The sequence below is a fragment of the Oxyura jamaicensis genome, chromosome 1 (assembly GCF_011077185.1).
Source record: "Oxyura jamaicensis isolate SHBP4307 breed ruddy duck chromosome 1, BPBGC_Ojam_1.0, whole genome shotgun sequence".
In the NCBI taxonomy this organism is placed as follows: domain Eukaryota; kingdom Metazoa; phylum Chordata; class Aves; order Anseriformes; family Anatidae; genus Oxyura; species Oxyura jamaicensis.
In genome coordinates, this window is record NC_048893.1 from 129,811,699 (window position 1) to 129,833,710 (window position 22,012).

Below are 22,012 nucleotides of genomic sequence, written 5' to 3' on the forward strand. Positions count from 1 at the left end.
TACTAATTATCTATCTATATGTTATATATATACACACCATTATCTATCTATATGTTATATATATACACACCATTTCTGCTGAAACCTTGTTCCTATCTCTGCTGGTCACATTGTCTAGGAAACATTTTTTTTCTTCTTCTTTTTAAACTCACGTTTCACAAATTCTTTTGAAAATCATTAGTATCAGTACGGTCAAATCTAGAAAATCAGATTAAAATAATATTTTATTCTGAAGATTAACACTTCTTGTGATAAAGCACAATGTTAGTATATCTGTTCTGAGGTTATTCAGGTTATGCGAAGGATATGATAAGGTGTTTTGTTCATGTTTGTTCCTTTGTTATTTAAATGCAGCGGTATGTTTAAGCAGGCAAGAAATTCAAATTCTCAGAGGTTATTAAGAAATAATTTGTTTCTGTACTGCATCTTTTTCTTTCTCTCTTGGTGTATAGATAGTAAAGTGTGTTTTAGGCAGTACAGATCCTTTTATACTGAAATATTTCTCCTGGTTTTAGGAAACTAGTCTGAGATACTGTTGTATTCTGGAGATATGCTTTACATGGTGTTTTGTTGTTGTTGTTTTGTTTTGTTTTTGTTCTTTTTCCACAAGATTTAGGTATTGTTTTGTCAGTATTTTTTTGTCTCAAATCATTTTTTTATTTCCTAAATGAATAGGCTTGTGTTTGAGAATGTAAGCTGTATGGAGGTATCGTTCCTCCTTTACGCAGGTCATTGTGGCATTTTTGGCACATGCCACAAAGCAATGGAAAGTTTTAAGTGCAAGTTTTTTAGTCACTCAGGTAATTACACGGAAGAGATCTTGTGTAGTTGTGATGTATTAGTGAAAGACGAGCGCCAAGAAAATTGGTTTCCATATTTATGAATTGGACAGCTGGGTAGGACTTCGTGGCTTCCATTTTAATTTTGCTAGGGATACAAAACATGACACCTACTGAGAAAACTGGAATTTCAGTGTGAAAACAAAAAATGCGGTAATATTCCATCTTTCCTCATTAAACTAAAAATAAACTCTAGAAAAGCTGCTAGCTGTCCTTCCTCTCTACTCAGCAGTGGTAAGACCACACCTGAAGTAGTGATTCCAGTGCTGGATTCCCCGTGATGAGAAAGATAGGGACTTACTGGAGAGAGTGCTCTGCAGGGTCACAAAGACTGGGGTCTGGGGCATCTGACATATGAGGAGAGACTGAGGGGCCTGGATGTGTGCAGCCTTGTGAGGAGAAGGCTAAGGGGGATCTTATCCATGTGTATAAATAGCTGATGGGAAGGAATGTAAGAGATGGAGCCAGGCTCTGGTTGGTAGTGGCCAGTGACAGCACAAGAGGCAATGGGCACAAACTAAAATGTGGGAGCTTCCCTTTGACCATAAGGAAAAAGTTTTTCACTGTTTGGTAGCAGAACACTGGGACTGGTTGCCCACAAAGGTTGTGGAGTCTCCCTCCTTGGAGATTTTCAAGAACTACCTGGGTACCCTGCTTTAGGTGGTGGGTGGCCCTGCTTGAGCAGGATGATTAGGCTTACATGAGCTCCATAAGTACCCTCTAACCAATGATTCTGTGATTTACTGTACAATTTGTTTGATATTGTGATGGTTTTACCTTGCTCCTCCTCCTCAAAGGGAAAGGGGGAGAAAATATGATGGAAAGGTCTCGGGTGGAAATAAGGGATATCACTCACCAGTTATCATAACTGGCAAAACAGATTCAGTAGAGAGGAGATTAATATCATTTATCTGATAGCCTATCACTAGTAGACTAGAGCAGCAAAAAACTAAAAGCAAACTAAAAAGGTTCCCCTCCCCATGGAGAATGGGGGCTGCAGTCAGTCCCTAATGCTTCGTCTCTGCCACTCTTTCACGGTCACTCTCTGCCCCTGCTCCCCATGGGGTCCCTCCCACGGGATGCCGTCCTTCCCCAACTGCGGGGGCTGCCCACAGGCAGCAGCTCTTCAAGAACTGCTCCCACACAGCTCCATACCATGGGGTCCATCCCCCAGGAGCAAACTGCTCCAGCACGGGTCCCCCACGGGTGGGCGGCAGCTCCCCCCAGACCCCCTGCTCCTGCGTGGGCTCCTCTCCACAGGCTGCAGCTCTGGCCCGGGGCACTCTCCATGGGCCGCAGCCTCCTCCAGGCCACATCCACCTGCTCCACCAGGGGCTCCTCCACGGGCTGCAGCATGGAGATCTGCTCCATGTGGGACCCATGGGCTGCAGGGGGACAGCCTGCTCCACCAGGAGCCTCTCCACAGGCTGCAGGCCTACTCCATGCTGCTGCCTGCCTGGAGCACCTCCTGCCCTCCTGCTGCACTCACCTTGGGGGCTGCAGGGCTGGTTCTCACTCCTTGTTCTCTCAGCTGCTGTTGTGCAGCAGTTTGTTTGTTTGTTTGTTTTTTCATTCTTAAATCTGCTCTCCCAGAGGCCCACCCAGCATTGCTCCCTGGCTCAGCTCTGGCCAGCGGTGGGTCCCTTTTGGAGCTGGCTGGAGCTGGCTCTGATCTGACCTGGGGCAGCTGCTGGGCTCAGCTCACAGAGGCCACGCCTGCAACCCCACCACCAAAACCTGGCCACATAAACCGAATACACATATAAATATTAACATTCCTTACACTACAACATTGACTTTTTAAAGCATAAATTGGAAAAAGTAATATTTCATATGTTTTATATTCATAAAGTGCTTGCACTATAAACTCATTTTGAATTCAGTCCTGATGTGTCATTCTGTCCTAAGCTGCCATAAAATTTCCACGACCTTGCTGACTGCAACATCATTTTTATTTTTATTTTTATTTTTATTTTACTATTACTGTTGGTGTTAGATAGTGGCACCTATTATTTGTTTTTATTCCCCCTGAACTTTCAAAGTACTTAACCTTTCTGACTGGAAGTTTATGTCCAACTTCTTTGGAAACATTGCGAAGAAAATACCTTCGCTGTTTCTGAGAAGTATGTGAAGAAGTGCCAAAATTTTTGACCTTCATTTGAAGGGTCATTGATCCAGAGGGGAGCCAGTGTCATGAAGTGTAAAGAAAACAGCCCCATTCAAGTATATGAGTTTTCTGAATGAGATGCCTTTTAAATCTGCCCTCTAGTTATGTCTGCTAGTTTAGGTATGAATTCTTGTTATTTTTGCCAAAATGCCAGAGATGGAAGATTTCACTGAATGCATTGACCTCTTTGTGCTTCTTGTACTTGAAGGTGACTTTGGTTCACTGACTCCTGCCTGCAGTTCTCTTCACAGAACTGAATCTTCCTCTCCGACGTACTTAACACCTTGCACTGTAAAGGATGAAATGACATTTTCTCTCTCTAAAGCTACATGTTGAAATGTATAAACATGCCCTGTATTTAACCCCTTAATATTTAACCAAATTTAAAATTTTAACTTTAAAACGAAGCATTAGACATGTATTATATACAACAAGAATTTTATTTTTAAACATTCTTAAAATACTAAATTTGAGGTGCTTCTGAAGAGCTAATTTATGTGGAAAATAGACAGGCATATTTACATCCACAATTAGAGTTTGGGTTCCTGAATCTGGAAATTTATATATATGCCTGTTTGGGTAGAGGAGTGGGGAAGACTGTTATTTAGTTCCTACTGTCTAGCATGGTTTAGTGGTAGACTTTAGTACTAGTTTAAAGGTTGGACTATGCTCAAGCATAGCCTGCCTGTCCCTCTGTAAGTCATGTTTAACTTTGTCGAGGTGTATCAAACAGCTTCACCAAAAGGAGTCAAACAGTGAGATGAATTTCTTAAATGAAAATGATTTTAATTGGTATCTTTGGTGATTGAATGGGGAAATATTTTAGAAAAAGACACCAGTGATGAAGTTTAAGCTGAACTTTGTTAGCAATGTGTATCCACTTCTTAAACTACAGTTTTGAATATCAATTGTGACTTATTGGTGTGTCCCTGTCCTGCCCCCTCTCCCCCCCAGTAAAAAAGAGTTTACTCACTTTTTATAATTACTGCATAATTAATGTGTAAGGCTGTAATCTCTGACATTGTATTCTATGAACCTTTTCCTTTCACATAGTGTAGTTTCAATGGTAAGCAAATTTGAAACACAATATTCAGTTTGCAATATTTGATTGAGGGGAAAAAAATCTATTTTCAACAATTTATGTAGTTTGTCAAAATATTATTTTCAAGTCAACATATACATAAGTATTCCATGGCACTACTTTCTCAAGTACCTAATTACTACACAAATTATGATAAGCTCTTTCTATGCAGCTTAATTCTATTGTTATTTACATGAATTCCAAAGTATTCTAATTCAAACAAGTTTAAAAGACATTTATGCAAATAGCTTATCTTATAATCTTAGGTATTGCACATGGGCAACAAAGATAAGCCCTACAACACAAGTGATTATATTTTTCTCCAGAAATTAAAACTTTTAAAAACACATTCAGTATTTTCATTCTGTTGCATGTACCCAAAGCACATTATCTGAGTGGCATAGGTGGCTACAAAACTAAGTGTGGAAGAATTTTCAGGGATTTATAAACATGGGGGTTGTATAAGGAGTTAGAAATAAGATCAAAAAGAGCATGTGAGAAATTCCTCTATGATAAACTCTTCAAATTCATCACAGTCTGTCACTACAGTGGACAGATACAATATTACAGAATTTGCCATTGCCATTGTAAAGCAAAGAAACTGACTTAACCCAAGGAAAAGCAAAATTCCAACTGTGTCTTTTTGTTTGAAATGGAAAAAAAAAAAATCAGTATGTGTGGTCAGACTTGTTGGCATTAAAAAGAAGTTTGAATATCTCTAACTTTTACAGTATTCTGATGCTGTGTACAGTAAAGCTCACTGTATCTGTAGCTGTATAGACCGTTATTTCATTAGTTTGAAATAAATACATGAACAAATTAAAAAAAATCTTGAACAAGGAAGATTCCAGGCTAATGAAGTGACTTGTGTGTATATTTCTTCTGTATTTCGAAGTAGTACATATCACAGATGCTTACATCTTTGCAGTTACAACTGTATAGTTTATTTTTCATATCATTTTCCTTTCAATGTGACTAAAGTTCTTACTAGTGACATATCTTCATATTCTTGGTTAAACCCGTTATTAACTGGTCTGGATGGCTTGTCATAAATCCATTCACTTTTCAGGGTAGCGCTGCTATCTGTATTTCTTGACTCATTCTTGCACTTTTTACAGCAACGGTAAATCTGTTTGAATATTCCACAGAATATATTGTTAGGCAATAAATATGTGTTTCCATCAGATATTCATCTTTTTAGAGATCATATTCCTCACTTTATTGGGATAGCAACCCAGTATTTATTGTGAATTTTTTGTAAAGTTATAATACAGCACAAGTAAACACAGAAATATTAATGTTAAATACAACTTCATGAATTGACATATTATTCTTAATAAATTTTAGTGGTATGTTAGCCAAGACTCTAATGCGTAAGTAACTAACATGTTGGTATTTCATAGCCTATGTGGTTTTAAGTGGTATATGGTCAACTGTAGACAATTATGATACAGTAAAACAATTATGGTATGTTTTAGTTTAAAATAAGAGTAAGAACTAATATTAAACATTATTAAATCAATTAATTAGCTTTTTATATGCTGAATTCTAAGACTTTACAGCTAGCAGAATAAGGGTAATTCATAGAAGTAGGTAGAAAATATGTCCAACTGTATACCAGTGATTTCATTTAATACTCCTCCAATTTCCAATACTATCTCTTAAGGTGCATATATTCTGCTACTTTATAAAAATAGAGCATAGGGTAGGGGGAGAGAGATTATTATTATTATTATTATTAATTCATTCATTATTCTTATGTAATTGAAATTAGGTGGCTTTTTTTTTTTTCTTTTTTTCTTTTTTTTTTTTTTGGAGAGTGGATGAGATGGGTATCTTTTGGGGAAAATAAACAACTGACAGCTGTAGCGGCTTCTCCATAAAGTATACACAATTGTCATGCAAGTTTCATTGGAAAAGTGCATTGTGGTGCCCTATTCTTGACTTTGAGGCACAGAAAAAGTTTGACAGAAGTAAGGGGACAGCTAAGAGAATTTTAGGCTAAGAAATGGTAAGTCATACCTCTTCCTGAGATAGCAGCTCCTTCCAGAAGCTACCTGAAGGACTCAGCCAACCATGACATACCAGATTTAAGCACTGGCCTAGAAGGGCTGAAGGGCCTTTGAGTGATTCAGTCCCTCTTTCATTATTGCATGCTCTGATTTTGACATGATACACATTTTCATGATACAAAACATTTGTCATTTAGTGGGGAAAAAAAAAAAAAAGACCCATAAGAAGTTCTAAACTCCTTGACTTCCTAAATCTTGGTGTCTTTCTCTTTAGCTGGTGCAGTGGGTTGACCCTGGCCAGTAGCCAAACAACCACAGGGCTTCTTGCTCACAACCCAGTCTCCAGAGGGGAGCGGACAGGAAGAACAAAAGTCAAAAATCCCCAGGGTCAAGATAAAGACAGTTTAATAGGTGAAGGAAAGAGGGAGAGAGAGAGAGAGAGGAAAAAAAAAAAAAAAAAAAAAAAAGCGAAGCAAAGGAAATCAGGAAATCACTCCCTCCAGCAGACCAGTGCCAAGCCATTCTCTGAGCAATGGTCACCTTGGTAGTGCAAAGTGCTATTGTACCTCAGCAAGTTTTTTTTTTTTTTTTTCTTTTTTATTTATTTATTTTGTTGTTGTTGCTGTTGTTGTTTACCACTTCTCTCTCTGGCTTGAGTTGACTCTGTCTAACCACACGTCCTTTATCTCCAACTGCCTGAACTGTGTGAACATTTCTGGTTTTGACGTGGCTTTGAGGTAACAGAACTCAACAACTGGGTTTCTAAAGAAAATAAAACCCAAACCTTATTTGACCCAGAAGGGCAACCAGATACCGTAAATATCTTTGTAGGTCTTGTAACTTATGTCACTGGTGCCAAGTCTTTTCATAATGAAATTCTCCATTGTGCAGTAGTATCAGCAGAGAGAGGTGTTGCTGAAGTGCTAAGGTCACTAATACTTAAATAGTCCTTTTAAATTTCACAGGCTGAGAAAGCCTGCTAATTTTGTTGTCTGTTCCCTCTTAGTCCAATTTAAACTGCTAAACTTTTTTTACTTAATTTTAAATTCTAAAGGACAGTACAATATAGTTTTTTGAGAGGGGAGATTGTTGATGAAGCACAAGGAACTTTTTATGTCTCATAAATGGTAATCTTTGAACAACATTTGCAAGTAAGGATCTTGTAAATATAACTAGAGCACATTGTAACACTGTCCCTGCCTTCAAAGATTGTGTAATGCTCATTTGCATCAAGTTATGACATAGCTCAGATTTCTTCAGCTCAGATTCGAGTGCACCCTCAGCCAGTTTGCAGACGACACCAAGTTAGGTGCGTGTCGATCTGCTCGAGGGTAGGAAGGCTCTGCAGGAGGATCTGGATAGGCTGGACTGATGGGCCGAGGCCAACGGTATGAAGTTCAACAAGGCCAAGTGCCGGGTCCTGCACCTGGGGCACAACCACCCCAAGCAGAGCTACAGGCTGGGAGATGTGTGGTTAGAAAGCTGCCTGGCAGAGAAGGACCTGGGAGTATTGGTTGACAGTCGGCTGAATATGAGCCAGCAGTGTGCTCAGGCGGCCAAGAAGGCCAGCAGCATCCTGGCTTGCATAAGAAACAGTGTGGCCAGCAGGTCCAGGGAAGTGATTTTCCCCCTGTACTCAGCTCTGGTGAGGCCGCACCTCGAGTACTGTGTTCAGTTTTGGGCCCTTCGCTACAAGAAGGACATTTAGGTGCTTGAGCGAGTCCAGAGAAGGGCTACAAAGCTGGTGAAGGGTCTGGAGAACAAGTCTTAAGAGGAGTGGCTGAGGGAGCTGGGACTGTTCAGAGGAGGCTCGGGGGCGACCTTATTGCACTCTACAGGTACCTGAAAGGAGGCTGTAGCGAGGTGGGGGTTGGTCTATTCTCCCACATGCCTGGTGACAGCACGAGGGGGAATGGGCTAAAGTTGCGCCAGGGGAGGTTTAGGTTGGATATTAGGAAGAACTTCTTTACTGAATGGGTTGTTAGTCACTGGAATAGGCTGCCCAGGGAAGTGGTGGAGTCACCATCCCTGGAGGTCTTTAAAAGACATTTAGATGTAGAGCTTAGGGATATGGTTTAGTGGAAGATTTGTTAGCATTAGGTCGGAGGCTGGACTCGGTGATCTTGGAGGTCTCTTCCAACCTAGACTATTCTGTGATTCTGTGATTTCCTTATGCAAAGTCCTTCACATAAAAGATATTTCCAAATATGATCAAAATAAAACCATTAGTTGAAAGCTGCCTTTTAGTTTTTGTTCCATAAAAAGGGATTGATTAAAATGATTATAAGGAGGGGAACAGAGCCACGATTAGGAAAGACAGAAGGATTTGTAAAATATATAGGAAGTATAAGAAATCACTCTCATCTTAGACAGTTTTGTATTTAAAAAAAAAAAAAAAAAAAAAAAAGTATTTTCTCCTTCTCTTTAAAATATTTTCAAATTTTCAAGTTGTCAGTGTGCCTCACTGCTGGCCAGGAAAATGTCAGGCAGGGATCCGTATCAGCTGGGAGGTCAGAGTGGACATAAAACCCTGGTACAACTGGCGGCTGACTGAAATGTGAGTAAAACAAAAGATGAGCAGACATTCATGTATGCCCAGTGGAGCTCATTAGGAGCTGGAGCCCAGACATATGGAGGAAGTAGGATGTGTTTTAAAATGCCGATTGTTTTTGTTTGTTTGTTCTGTTTTGTTTTCTAATTCTGTTTCCTTTCCAGGTAAAAATAATAACTCTAGATCAACCACCAGTGTAGACAGTAGCTTCCCGTTTGTCAGCAAGTTCAGAAAACAGATCTAATTTCTCTGTGTATCTCCACTGCCACAGCTTTCTGTTTCTTTTATGGTCATGCTCTCAAAACATCCAAAGGCAGGGGGTTCTACCTCTAACTGTTTAGTTAACAGAAAACAGACTGAGTTTTTACTTTACTATAGCTGCACAATCTATTTATCATTTCTTTCCATCAAAAGATGCCACCCTTCCTTAGGTCTGTAGTATTATTTTTGAAGTTATTACTTACACCGAAAGCCATGATAACTGTGGTGACAAAGATGGTGTATCCAAGAAGGAACCACCACCAGGTCGATTCTGATCTTGTACAGTCTTTGCATTTGAAATCTGAAATGAAGAGAACAAAAAATAAGTAAGAAAAAAAAATGTTGCTTTTCTGATATGATTTCATTTGAAGGATTAGTGAGGATTAGTCAGCACAGTTGACTTCATTTTTTATCACATTTTCTTTCACTCTTTTTTTCAGGTTAAAAGGTTAAGCCTCTCACGTGAGAACTGTTGTCTTTGTTCTTCAGATGAGATTTTTGAAACTGTTGTTAGAAATTTATAAAATGAAAAGTAAACTAAATCCTCAGTGTGCTTGAAGTGGGATATACAAAAACATCTTTGTTATACAGCACACACTTATGCAATAATGAAAAAGCCTGTGGTGGTTTTTGTTGGTGGTGGTGTTTCTTTTTGTTTGTTTGTTTGTTTGTTTTTTAAACTAAACCAAACACGATTACTGTGTGTAAGTAAAAAGAATTTAATCGTCAACAGTTTTTTTTTTTTTTTTTTTTTTTTACGGACTTGAAAGTACTGCATTGGACAATTTTTGTACATAAAGTGAAATCTAGAAACAGATAAATTCTTTGCAGTACTTAGCACATGCTAGTTAGATTTGCCTGGAAAGTCATCATGCACAAAACTTGGCTCCGCTACAATAGTGTACCTTAGTCACTGAGTTCACAGTCCCCATCAGGATTACAGAAATTATTTACGTAATTTGAAGACTGTGTTATGAGGTGATGAAAATGCTTTTATAATTACACAGAAAGAAACTCCCACTCCTACGTATCCCTACTTTCACAAACCTTCTTTCTAAAAATACCCACTGTACTTAATTTACTATTCATTTTTCAGTGACTGGAAGGGGAAGCACGAACTGCATATTTTGAAAAAGACAGTTGTCATACAAGGACTGAGGGAAATGATAAAAAATGGTACAAAATATTGTCATGGATTTCTGGTTTTTGTATGAAGCAAAGTAAAGATCTAGCAAATGTGTGTGTAGAATAGTAAGAAAAAATATTTAAAATGTGTAATGTATATATTAATGTAGAATATGAATTAAAATAATGCAATAATATGCAAAATATCTAAAATTTATAGAATATACTAAAGGTTGGGTCAATGTTCTGTTGCCCAATTTCAGATGCAAAGAAAAGTCCCTGTCCCTGAGAAGTCTGGCTGTATAAACTCATACCTTATCTCCCCTACTTGTGACTGTATACTGTTTTTTCCCCAACCTTCTTTTGGTAGCAGTGAGTGGTGGGAGAGAAGACAGTAAAACTTATGGAAGACTTAATTCTCCTTGGATATATCAAGTCGGTTTCTGTGTATTAGACACTTCTTACCTTGTACTGTCAGCTTAGTGCCATTTCCACATTTGCCCTGGGTTTTCTGGGTTAGCGTCACATCACAGAAATAAAAGTTGCTGTCATTTTGGTCAACATTGCTCAGTTTTAAGATGGAGTATCCCCTGAACACATCCTTTGTAATGTGTATATGTGGTCTGTCGGTGCCTGAGCTTGACCGAAGACTCTGCTGGTTGTTGCAGCTGGGGCCCTTCCTCCAGTACACAACTGGCTCCTCATTCTCATCATTGGGGTATTCAAAGACACACAGCATCCAGGTTGTGGAGTTAATGAGCACACTGGCGTCTTCAGGATACTGCACAACTGAGAGCTCTGGCCAACTGCTAGCTGTAATTATCAATTAATTAATAATCACCTTTATTAAAAGCAATGTTAATGTTCTGTTAATATTATCCTATTAGTCCAATACATCATTATTTAAATATTGACATGCAATTTGTTTTGTCTTCTTTTCTTGTTTGTCTTGTTTCTTTGTCTTCTATTCTTGTTTTAAATATAAGGATTATTTAAGTTTATTCACTTTCTGATATTTTCTATGCAATGTCAAAATCTTTTTTATATCTTTTTTATATGTTAATACAAGTCTTCAATTTCCATATTTTTCTTATTTTTATGAAAAAATAATATTTTTGATGATTCCTAACATCACATTCCATAGCCTTTTTTTTTTTTTTTTTTAATTCGTCAAATCTATATTCAGTGAAGATCTATATGGATACTGTGTGCATGTAAACTATCTATAGAGTTAATGCAGAAAGATGGTGAGACCATAGATGGATAATATGAGAGAAATTTTTTGCGTATATGCAGGCAACAATGAGATAAAGGACTGGGAATATGTCTGAAATAAATCTGTTGCTGTGCCTTGAACTAAACTAATAAAAATAAAACTGTTAATTAAAAAAGGATTGCAATGAACAAGAGAATACACCACAAGAGACCAATCTTTTGTTAAATGTAAAGAATTCCAGAATGTTAATACTTAGTCAATACCAAAATGGCAAGTAAGTCTTTACTAGTTTAAAAATAAGTGAAGAGCCTTTTCCAAGATGCATAGTTGTAGAATCATACAATAATTAGGGTTACAAGTTACCTCTAAAACCCATCCTGTTCCAGCCCGTCTGCCATGGGCAGGGATGCCACCCACTAGACTAGGTTGGCCAAAGCCCCATCCAACTGGCCTTGAACAACTCCAGGGATGGGGCATCCAAAGCTTCTCTCAGCAATCTGTTCTGGTGTTCTACCACCCTTATTGTGAAAATTTTCTTCCTTATGCTCACTTTAAATCTAACTTCTTTGAATCTACCTTTACCAGGCCCTGGTTAAAAGCCTTTTTCCACCTTTCTTATAAACACCCTTTATGTCTTGAAACTCTGCAGTACGTTCTTCCCAGAGCCTTCCCTTCTCCAGGCTGAACAACCCCAATGTTCTCAAAAAAAAATTCTTTTTTTTTCTGAATAGCAAAAAAATTCCTACTTGACACCCATCTCAGATCAGCTGGCAGTGACATCTCACTATTTCTAGCACCTTTTATGACTAAACTTTATCTGCATTTGCGTCTCATCCTAAGTGTTTTGAGATTTTAACTAATAAATCACACAAGATTAATCTGCTTTCAAGTCAGTTATTTAAACTTTAAATAACCACATTGAAACTCCAACACTTAACCTTACTCTCCCTTTTGAGTCAATAAACTGAAATAATAATTTAAAGACAAGATTGATTTTATGCCACAATAAAGTTTTAAACAGATTGAATGATTTATTTATTTACCTACTTTACTATAAGAACATCTATTTCTCATGTACAGTAATAAATTCATGAAAAAGACATTCAGAATTCTGTGAAATGAATCTTTTCCATCTAAGGAACTGGAACTAGACTTCCACCATTAACAATCCTGTATTTATTGAATTGTTTTGAAATGAAACTTATGTCTTACATAAGTGTTACATATGCATTTTTATACTAAGTATAAAAAACTGGAAAGTCATTACTAAGCAAAGGCAACACATGCTTTTAAAGATATTAGAACAAATTAATATGAAGCTTCAAAACAGTTGGTTACCTCTATCTTTTTATATTATTCTTTTTAGACTCCTTGTCATCTGAGCACACATACTAAGAAATGTATGCTCAGAAATGACTTCTGTACTTGAAAGAGGTTTGGTTTGCTGAAATATAACATGGAACAGGTTTTAAAATGGACATAATCCAGAGGAGTACAGGACATCCTTCATTTACTTGAAAAATATCCATCTTAAGAAAAAATAATAAAAAAATAAAAAATAAAATCAATACATCACATTAGCAATTTTTCAACATCTGTGTAAAACCAGTTGCTGTATACTCAATGAAGGAAAGTAACTTTGTGTAAAGAAAAAGATGTGTAATATCTGAAATATCTTTTGCATTTCCATCATACTATACAATGAAAAGAAAAAAAGGAAAAAGAAAAAAGTTCCAAATATGATTTATATTTCTTTCTTTTAAAATTTGTTAGTGTAAGTGTACAGTTTTAAAAGTACTCCAGGATCCACTTATACTAAAATCCTGAAATAAAGCTACTGACCTAAATATTTAAATATCAGTAGATTTCTAATATGAAAAAGTGAAGCCGCTCTTGTTTCTTTTTTTTATTATGTGTCAGTCAGATTTTTTTTTACACTTTCATCCTTGATTAAAAATTAGCACTGATTTTCTCAAAAGTTAGGTTTTTAAGAATTTGAGGTTAAAAAAAAGGGGGGGGGGAGGGGACGGGGACGGGGACAGGGACTACTTACCTGCAAAGTGAACGAAGCAAAATATTGTAATTAATATACCAGTCGCCATCATTTTCTTGGAATTGCCAATGAAAAGTTTTAAAAGGTCAACTGAGACTGCTAAAACCACAGCTATCAGCAACTAGCTGAAAAATGCATTAAAGTTCTCCTAAAAACATGTTTTTAACCTTGTTTCTAAGGGGAGGTTCTTGTGGTTTTACTCACTGTAACTATTTCCCTTTCTGCCATCACACATCCTGGACATTGCAACAGATTAGCTTCTAATATTGTAGTTTCAAGTTGAACTCTGCTGTGACTGTTTTTACATTCTATTTTCTTCAGACAACTAGGAGGAGGATTAGTTTTCTGTGGTGAATTTACTCAAAGCTGACAAAAACAGAAATAAATCATTGGTAGCAACAGTGACAATATAATACAGCAAAGTTGTCAACAGACACCTCTCTCTGATGTTCTTGCTGAAAGACCTGTCTATGCCTTCAGTACCAGAAAGATGAAGATAGCTTTATTCTATCTAGCTTTGATCCAATTAGACAAATAAAACATACCACAAGAATGTTTCAGAAATAAATAAAAAATAAAAACAAACATAATTTATTTTTTTTCTGAAGTGATACTGAATGTCTAGTTATCATGCTATCCAACATACATAAAGCTGCCAAGAACCATAATGTGGCAAAGAAAGCAATGTAGTTACCACCCTAACACATACCTTTGGAATTCACAGAAGCCCATTAGATCAGCTGACCTCCTTGTAGCTCCTTCTATAACCTATTAAATTTCATCCTGCACAGTTACCCCTGGGTTTTACTAAAGCTTGATTTTATCGCACTGCACTGCCCACGGATTTGATGTCTGCATTTGACTAGAGATAACTTCCATGGAAATATCTAGTTTTGATTTGAAGACATAGAGAGACATCTACAAACTCAATGGCTTGTTGCTGAAATGAATAATGATTCTCACTGTGAAAGGCTGTGACTTCAACTTACATGTATTGAGTCCTTTATTATCTCATTTTTTTTGCCACCTGCTCCCCCCTCCCACCCTATTTAAGATGTTATGTGGGATAACATCCTGATATTTGTTTCCAAATTAAAAACAACAGCAACAACAACAACATTCAAGGCTCCTGATATAAGACGTTTTCTCCACTCCTGGAATAAGATATATATGATTCTATGCAGACACCTTAAAACCATTTTTCTACAAAGTTAAAATCGAATTTCTACTCTTCTGCTCCTCTTGTCTTGTTTATAGATACAAGGATACTCCTCCACAGGGTCCTGCTGAGAGGTCACTATCAGATGTTTGTCTATTTGAAATGTTGCATGTCTTTGCAAAATCGCTGCCTTCTAAGGTGGTACAAGTATATTCCATTTTCATTAAATAGCACTAAGACTAAAAGCCTCTAACTTTCCAGTAGGCATAATATATTTTGTCTCCTCAATGACTTTTAGAAACGTTTGCTAAGCTGATTTTAAAACACTAATTTTATATTCTAATCATTTTATTATTTTCATCTATTTCTTAAAATAATTCCATCCCCCTAATCCACATTCATTCAAATATACATCTCAGGAAAATAAATAAATAAAAACATATAATATAAACATATAAATAAAAAAATTGTAGACTATGTAAACTTACATTTGTGGACACATTATTTACTGTTGTTATCAATGGATTAACTAAAATTAAAATAGAGCAAAAAATGTGTTCTGGAGACACCAAATAGCTAACTAATCACACAAAGGAAATAATATCAACAAGAAGATAAAAAAAAAAAAAAAAAAAAAAAAAAAAACTCTTATTCCCTAAAAATAATAATAATAATTTTAAAGAATTTTTAAAGCGAAGGTATTATTAAACCTATGCCAACATTTACCTCATTTTTTTATCAGCAAATTAACATATGTACTTAATTACAAATTGGTAATTAAATAGTAAGTGTAAAAATAACAGCTAAAATGGATATTATTCTTATAAATCATATCTGATATTAATCGGGTTGAAGAGAGAAATAAAATAAATGTAAAATTCTTTGAATTTCCTGCTTCTAGGAAGTAACTCCCCATATAACACTATTTTTAGCTATAACATTTTGAACAACAGTGATAAAGCCCTTAAGATACTGATTTGAATAAGCAATTTTTGATTCAGAGAAAACTGATCAAAGACAAATATAAGGAATTTAATGCAGCTGGTTCAGGATTCACACACACATTTGAGCAATTATCCAGCATCAGAAGGTTTTTGTTTTGTTTTATTTTGTTTTCCAGAAAATTAATGTATTTAATTTGATAGTGATAGAGTTACTCCGTCTTTTAACACAGTGTTTATCTCAGTATCTTGTTCTAATTACTTGGACTCAGCTAAAGTTTAACCTAGTTTTAATCACAGAATCACAGAACGGACAGAAGGGACCCCTGAAGATCCTCTAGTCCAGCTCAGCAGGATCACCTAGAGCACATTGTGCAGAATGGCATCCAGGTGGGTTTTGACTATCTACAGAAAAGGAGACTCCACAGTCGTATGTAATTACAATAATGCTGAACTATACTACTTTGGGATGTAAATAAGCATTAGTTTATTGGCTAAGTGAGTGTTCCGCAAACAAAAAAGCTTGCCTACAGTTGTAACTAACTAATCCCTTAAGAAGTTATTATTTTAATTGCCTTAAGTTTATGTATTAATGTTATACAACGCAAAAAAAAAAAAAAAAAAAAAAAAATCTTTTTCAAATGGTAGACAAAATTCCTAGTGAAATGAAGTCCTGCCAGAGCTTTGAGTTTCAGCTAACCAAAAGATTTATGCTCGTATATAACAATAAGCTTGAATCTATTGCTATTCAGTAATAATTTTTTGAAAATAAACTGTGTCTCGTAGGAATGATATGTATGTGACATAAACACTTTCATGAAGAAAAATCAGATTTTTATGCTTACTGCTCAGTTGCTATGTGAGTGAAACTTGTGACCGAGAAAACATGTCAAAGGTTTTGAAATAATTAAGATCTTAAAAAAGATCAAATCTAGAAATGTTATGTCATGACATACAATAGGAAATATTGAAATGTCACTGCATAAAAGTGTTTTTACTCTCTAACACTGGAGAGAGATTAATTTTAAATGTTTTATATTTTTCCTATAAATGACATAGGTAAAGTTTGAAACAAGATAAGTTAATAACTGTATAATGACCTTCTAACTTTCTTCTCTGAAAAGAAGCACACAACCTAAGGATATGGTGATTGACATGGAGGTCTTCTTCAGGACCATCCCACAGTGATGAAAATAAGAATGATCTCTATTAAAATATCAGAACAATACCAACATATAAGCATACTTACTTTTAGACTGCTTTCACTCCTCTGTGGTTTCTTATTATGAGCTTCAGCTATAATTTCAAGGAATTTGGAAACTTGAGTTTATCTAAAATTATATTTTTAATTATCCACTGAAATGAGGATTGGTTTTAGGACTATAATAGAGACAATACGTATTGGCCTAGATTCCAGCTGATTATTGTCTATCTACAGGACTGGAAGAAAAAGATGGATAGATTTACCTTGTAGGCTGTAGCTTCTCTGTTAGCAGAGTTGTTTTCACTATGCTAAGCAGAAAAATTGAGAGTGTAACTGTGCAGATGTCTCACTGCTCTGTGGTTGCAGCCTGGAGGAATGGCACAGTTAAGTAATTTCTAAATGAAGTACAAATACACGATCTATTTTGAAAATTTATAATGGTATCACCAAGAGATGAGAAAATAAATTCTGTGCAAATTTCTAATGAAGCCATGAAAATAGATAACAAGACATGAGGGAAGATACAAACAATCTCAGAGTAATCTCTTCACCGGTCCTTGTTTGGAGGTATTTATCCCTGAAAAGCAATCAAGCATTTTATGAGTGTCTTTAAAAATGCAGGTGAATATGGCAGCATGAAATAAAACAGTGCCTTGTAGTTCACAACTACCCAAAAATAGCTACTTTACAATGTAAAACTTCTTGAAGCAGACATCTCCTTAGCATATATTAAACAAGTAAGATAACTTACATCCAGTTTATTGTTTAGGTTTATTCAGCATAAACCTAGGGTCCAAGAAAGGAGGTAAACATTGTAGAAAGCTTCCTAGTGGTAAGAGTAGCAGACCTCTGGAATAGATTCTCTGGGAAGGTTGGAGACCTTTGAGAAAGATGAGTGTCAAGAACGACATGGGAGCAGTGGATCCTATACGGGGACTAGTGCCTATGGCCTCAAGGTTTCTCTGTTTTTTCTAAACAGATGTACAAGATGGAAGAGGGCTGTCACTAGCACAGACTGAGAGAACATCAAAAGCTGCTTTATATCCAGTGACTGTTCTTAAAAACTTAAGAGAAAATCTTCAGGTTGCCCAGGTAATGCAGACTCTGTAAACTCCTGCTGAGTGTCTCCGTAGTAATGCATTGCTTAGCCTAGTAGGAAGATAAAGGCATTGCAGAATCTTTTCTACTGGTAGGCAGAACAAAACAGGAGCAAAAATGAAATTCACAATGAAAAGCAAATACTTCAGTTGTACCCTCATTCACAATTAGAGAAAATGGATGGATATGACAGGTGAAATGTGGAAAGAATACATGATCTCTTTTGACCAAAGCTACTAGCTTAGTTTAATTATTTAATTATTCCTAATTTGTACAGCCAAGAGAGGAAATTTCAGCAGTAGCAGAATATTTACCATGTGTATAAATCTCTTTAGTAACCAATATGAATTAAAAGTGCTATTAATCATCTGACATCTGGAGACCAAATTTTTTCACTGTTCCTTTCCATAAGTTGGTATGGATGAAACTGCCAACAGTGTATATCAATAGTGGATCTGCAGCTTGCAAGTTGAATCTAGAGCAAGTTGTTTATGAAGTCAGCCGATTTCAGATCCCAGTATTGTGTGTTACAAATAAATAAAGGTTTAATTGCAGTTTAAATACAATCATTGGGGGAAAATAGCTTTATTGGACTTAAAAACATGTGTGATTAAGAAAACGCTTTAATAAACATTAATGGGTGGCATCTTTTCTTCTGTCTTGATCAGGAATTTGAGATTTTCCACGCAGAGAAATATGGAACCTGCTAACAGTTTCTTGATCTCTTGGGTATGTCCATATGCAGAGCTGCTTTTAATTGTGCAATGAAGTGTGCTTCTGCATTCTGGAAGATTTTTCCATATTCTCTCAGTAGGAGTGAAATGATCTTGAGTCTCTTTTTGCTGACAGCTGACAACACCATCAAGGGAAATGCAGTCTGGTTATCCAGTGGATTCTATGGGGTCTTTCTGTTGACCAGCAGCAGGGAGTCTACAGTATATTAAAATGACTTACCCTTCTTAGGAGTTATTTTCTTGAACCTAGTTCAGAGAAATACAAATAGTAGCTAAATGCTTAACAAACAACCCAAGCAGGATAGTGACACTAAATTCTAGCAGGCTTCATCATTACCTGATGCATCAAAATATTTCTACCAGAACAAACATAGTAGTTCAGTTTTCTGATCCTGGACACACCCAAAAGTGATAACTGCACAATTTCCTAATCATGTATGCTACTCTGAGATTTTTGTAGCTTTAGACCAATCCTTCATGCTCAGAGTATTCTTAATACATGTGGTCAGCTCTCAGCCCATCTCAATAATGCTGTAATGAACACATTTTTTTTTTTTTCTGACATTATATGGCACTTGTATAAGAAATGGAAAGCTGCAATTCTTCCTCAGCTTATTGAAATTAAATTCTACATTTCAGAAAACTCCACAGAGTGCAATATGAATAATGTTATTATAGTCGAAACACACTTCTTTCTTTCTCTCTACATCTTTACTTCTCTTTCTCTCCATCCTCATTCCCTTTGCTCTCTTCTATGTTGAAAATGGAGAACCACACTGAAGTTGCTCCTCTGGCCTGGAAATACTATTTTATCTGTTAAATTGAGGAAATTTTTACTACTGTGTTTTTCACTGTCTGCTGCTGTACCACAGAAGGCAGAAACAAAACTATTTTGATCAATATCAAACCTTTAAAATCCACACAGAAATTAAATGCAGCTAGTGCAAATAACAAAATATCATGTTTTCTATTCTCACTGAGAAATCAATTAAATAACAAAGCCACATATTTTTATACATGTTCTGGTTTATAGACTAGCTTGAGGTGAAACTACTTTCAGGGTGTTCTGCAGTGTCAAACTGCAAACACAGAAGTTCCAGTAAACTAATAAGAATATTTCTTTAGACAGGAGCTATCATATGCAGTAGAGAGGACATCGTTATCACACAGAAAACAAAGCAAAGCAACCCCCTTCTTCTAAATCTTGTGTTTGCAAATCCTGTCTGCACAATGATGATATAGCTGCAATATAAGCTGACATTACAGTGAGCTGGAAATCTCATTGTCTGACCAAAAATGTGGCAACTGTGCACCCCAGAGAAATACTTACCTTACCTTACGTTTTGCTGCTTCTACCCCACCAATTACATGAATTTATCTGGACCGAATTTCACCAGCCTGGCTATTACCTTTTCATTGGTTAAGAAGGTGACAACATTTGTAAGTGTTTCTCAGTCTCCTGAGTGCTATTACTATAGTGAAAGCAACAGAGTCAATTCTCCTACACCTCACAGTCCTGCTGGCCGTAGACTAAGCTAAGTATAAGACAATCTGTACATTAAATAATTAGTTATCAAGATTACCCTTTCAAACATACATAGCATAACATTTCAAACATAACAGAAAAGATGAAACCATTTCAAGAGTAGCTCTGTTCACTGCTAAATCAAGACGTCTTTATGCTTTCTCATATCAAAACTAAGCAACAAACTTATCAAGTTTAACATAAGTATACTTCACCTGTTGGCAGGAAGAGTTTTTTTTAAAAAAAAGATGTAGTCTTTCTACACTATACATCCGTTTCAACTTCTTGAGAAATATCCACTTTAACTGGAGCAATCTGTTTGACTGAATGCACTAATTTTCCCTTTAAAGAAATTGTTAACTTTAATATTAACATTGCCTAGCAGCAAATAGAAATCCTTCTTTATATTTATTCATATATTTATTTATTTACTGTGCTGTTAATTTCACAAAGAACCTGAGGTGGAGGATATAAGCCTGACATATGATTTTTCCCTGAAGTATAGCTAGTTGCTCTGGCACTTATGTCAGTGTTGGTGTAATTGGTTTGAGCAAGACAATTGCTTGAACTTTGAAAGCATGTCATTAGCTCCTTTCAAATCCTACAATACAATCCTTGCATTATTGCAACACAGAGCCAACATTCTATGTTGGTATCAAGCCATGAACTTTTTATCTCTACAGAAACTATATTTAATGCATGGAAATATAAAACTCAAAAGTAGAGGTAGAAGAAGAAAATGTCAAAGGGTGGATGAAAAAGAGGAAGAGGATATTTCTATATTTTTGCTGGAGTCTCCTTGTAAGTCGTAGAGGTTTTTGTTTGTTTTCTCAAGTGCTTTTGAGCTGATGAAGAAAAAAAAAAAGAAAAGAAAAGAAAAGAAAAAAGAGAAATGAAGAAAAAGAAAACTAGCTGGCTTTTGAGAAGCTGGAGCTCCATATTCTACTATTAAAAAAAAAATATATGCAAAATTATACCTGAAAAATTGAGAAAAAAAAATAAGTCATAATTAAATTATATTGGCAGGATGAAACATGGAAGCTATCACAGTCATCCTTTGTCATTTTCTTTAATAAATACTATCAAGAGTTTCCAGTGGTGGCAGTCTTCCACCTTTATCTAGCATTAAATGCCCTTCTAAAAATAAGGACCTGAAAACTAATAAGGCTTTCTCATAAAACCAACATATTTGTTTTCAGACAGCAAAAATCACAGGTGTTATTAATGAAGCAACTAACTTACATTTTTCTATTCCTGTGGAGAAGCCAGTAACAGTCAGGGAAACAGATAGGTTAGGAAAAGGTAATTTTTATACACATGAAATAAAACTGAAATAATTGGGTCTTACTTTAATCACCAAATATTTTATGCGTTACACTGTCAAACTGAAACTATGAAAATGCTGTGTGTTTTAAACCACCAATAGTGACTGGAGAGATAAAACTTTTCAATTTTCTTTCATATTCTTTTAAGGTTAGAAAAAAATATCACATAAAAAGTAATACTTTCCACTGTTTGTCTGAAGAGTTGTTTTTTTCTTTTAACTTTAAAACAAAAATGAAAAAAAAAGATACATATATAGAACACACTCTAAAGATAATACATAGAGCAGTTTGATTAGAAGTGATACTATGATATCCATGAGGAAACATTGTTACTGGCCAGCATAATCTCTCATTTAATATAACATTTAATCCACTCCTGCAAAAACAAAATATCCAGGAAACTGTCAGAGTCCTTGCATTTTTGTAAAGTATTGCCTTTTATAAAATAATTTTTATTTGTTTTGCTTGTGTTGCAAGTTTGCCTTCCTTCCACTGAATTCCTTTTCAGTCTCTGAAAATTTCCTCTGTAGACAGTTTTCAGGCTGAGTTAATCCTTAAAAAGTAATTGGAGTTAATATCCCCAATATCATTTAGTCTACTACAGTGTAATAAAGGCAAAGCTTAAGAGCAAGAGTCAAAGAGAGAGCTTTTAAAAATCCTGCTGAGTTTGTCTTCTTCCCTTCCCTTCCCTTCCCTTCCCTTCCCTTCCCTTCCCTTCCCT

The 22,012-nt window shown here is 36.0% G+C and overlaps 2 protein-coding genes and 1 long non-coding RNA gene across 5 annotated transcripts in view; 2 read left to right on the forward strand and 1 right to left on the reverse strand.

Moving 5' to 3' along the window:
- PNPLA4 (patatin like phospholipase domain containing 4) overlaps positions 1-14,402 on the forward strand; it is a 41,744-nt gene extending 27,342 nt beyond the window's left edge. The window contains exons 10-11 of one of the 2 annotated variants that reach the window (XR_004755928.1): positions 13,932-14,042; positions 14,150-14,402. Coding sequence is in view for 1 of the 2 variants with exons in the window: in XM_035345777.1 (XP_035201668.1) it covers positions 13,932-13,955 (24 nt within the window). In the remaining variant the exon portion in view is untranslated. Of the gene's footprint in view, positions 1-13,931 lie in introns of both variants that reach the window. The other variant, XM_035345777.1, reaches the window with a different exon arrangement.
- Positions 4,260-13,408, reverse strand: LOC118177981. Its single transcript, XM_035346158.1, has 4 exons — positions 13,306-13,408; positions 10,502-10,849; positions 9,115-9,212; positions 4,260-5,216 (listed from the first exon to the last, which is right to left on the reverse strand). Exons 1-4 carry the CDS (start codon positions 13,355-13,357, stop codon positions 5,043-5,045), a joined length of 672 nt encoding a protein of 223 aa, XP_035202049.1. The 5' UTR covers positions 13,358-13,408; the 3' UTR covers positions 4,260-5,042.
- Positions 14,403-15,313: 911 nt separating the features above from the next.
- LOC118178030 overlaps positions 15,314-22,012 on the forward strand; it is an 8,205-nt gene continuing 1,506 nt past the window's right edge. The window contains exons 1-3 of one of the 2 annotated variants that reach the window (XR_004756058.1): positions 15,314-15,795; positions 17,589-17,701; positions 18,376-19,772. This is a non-coding gene — a long non-coding RNA (uncharacterized LOC118178030). Of the gene's footprint in view, positions 15,796-16,433; positions 17,702-18,375; positions 19,773-21,165; positions 21,269-22,012 lie in introns of those variants that run through there. The other variant, XR_004756045.1, reaches the window with a different exon arrangement.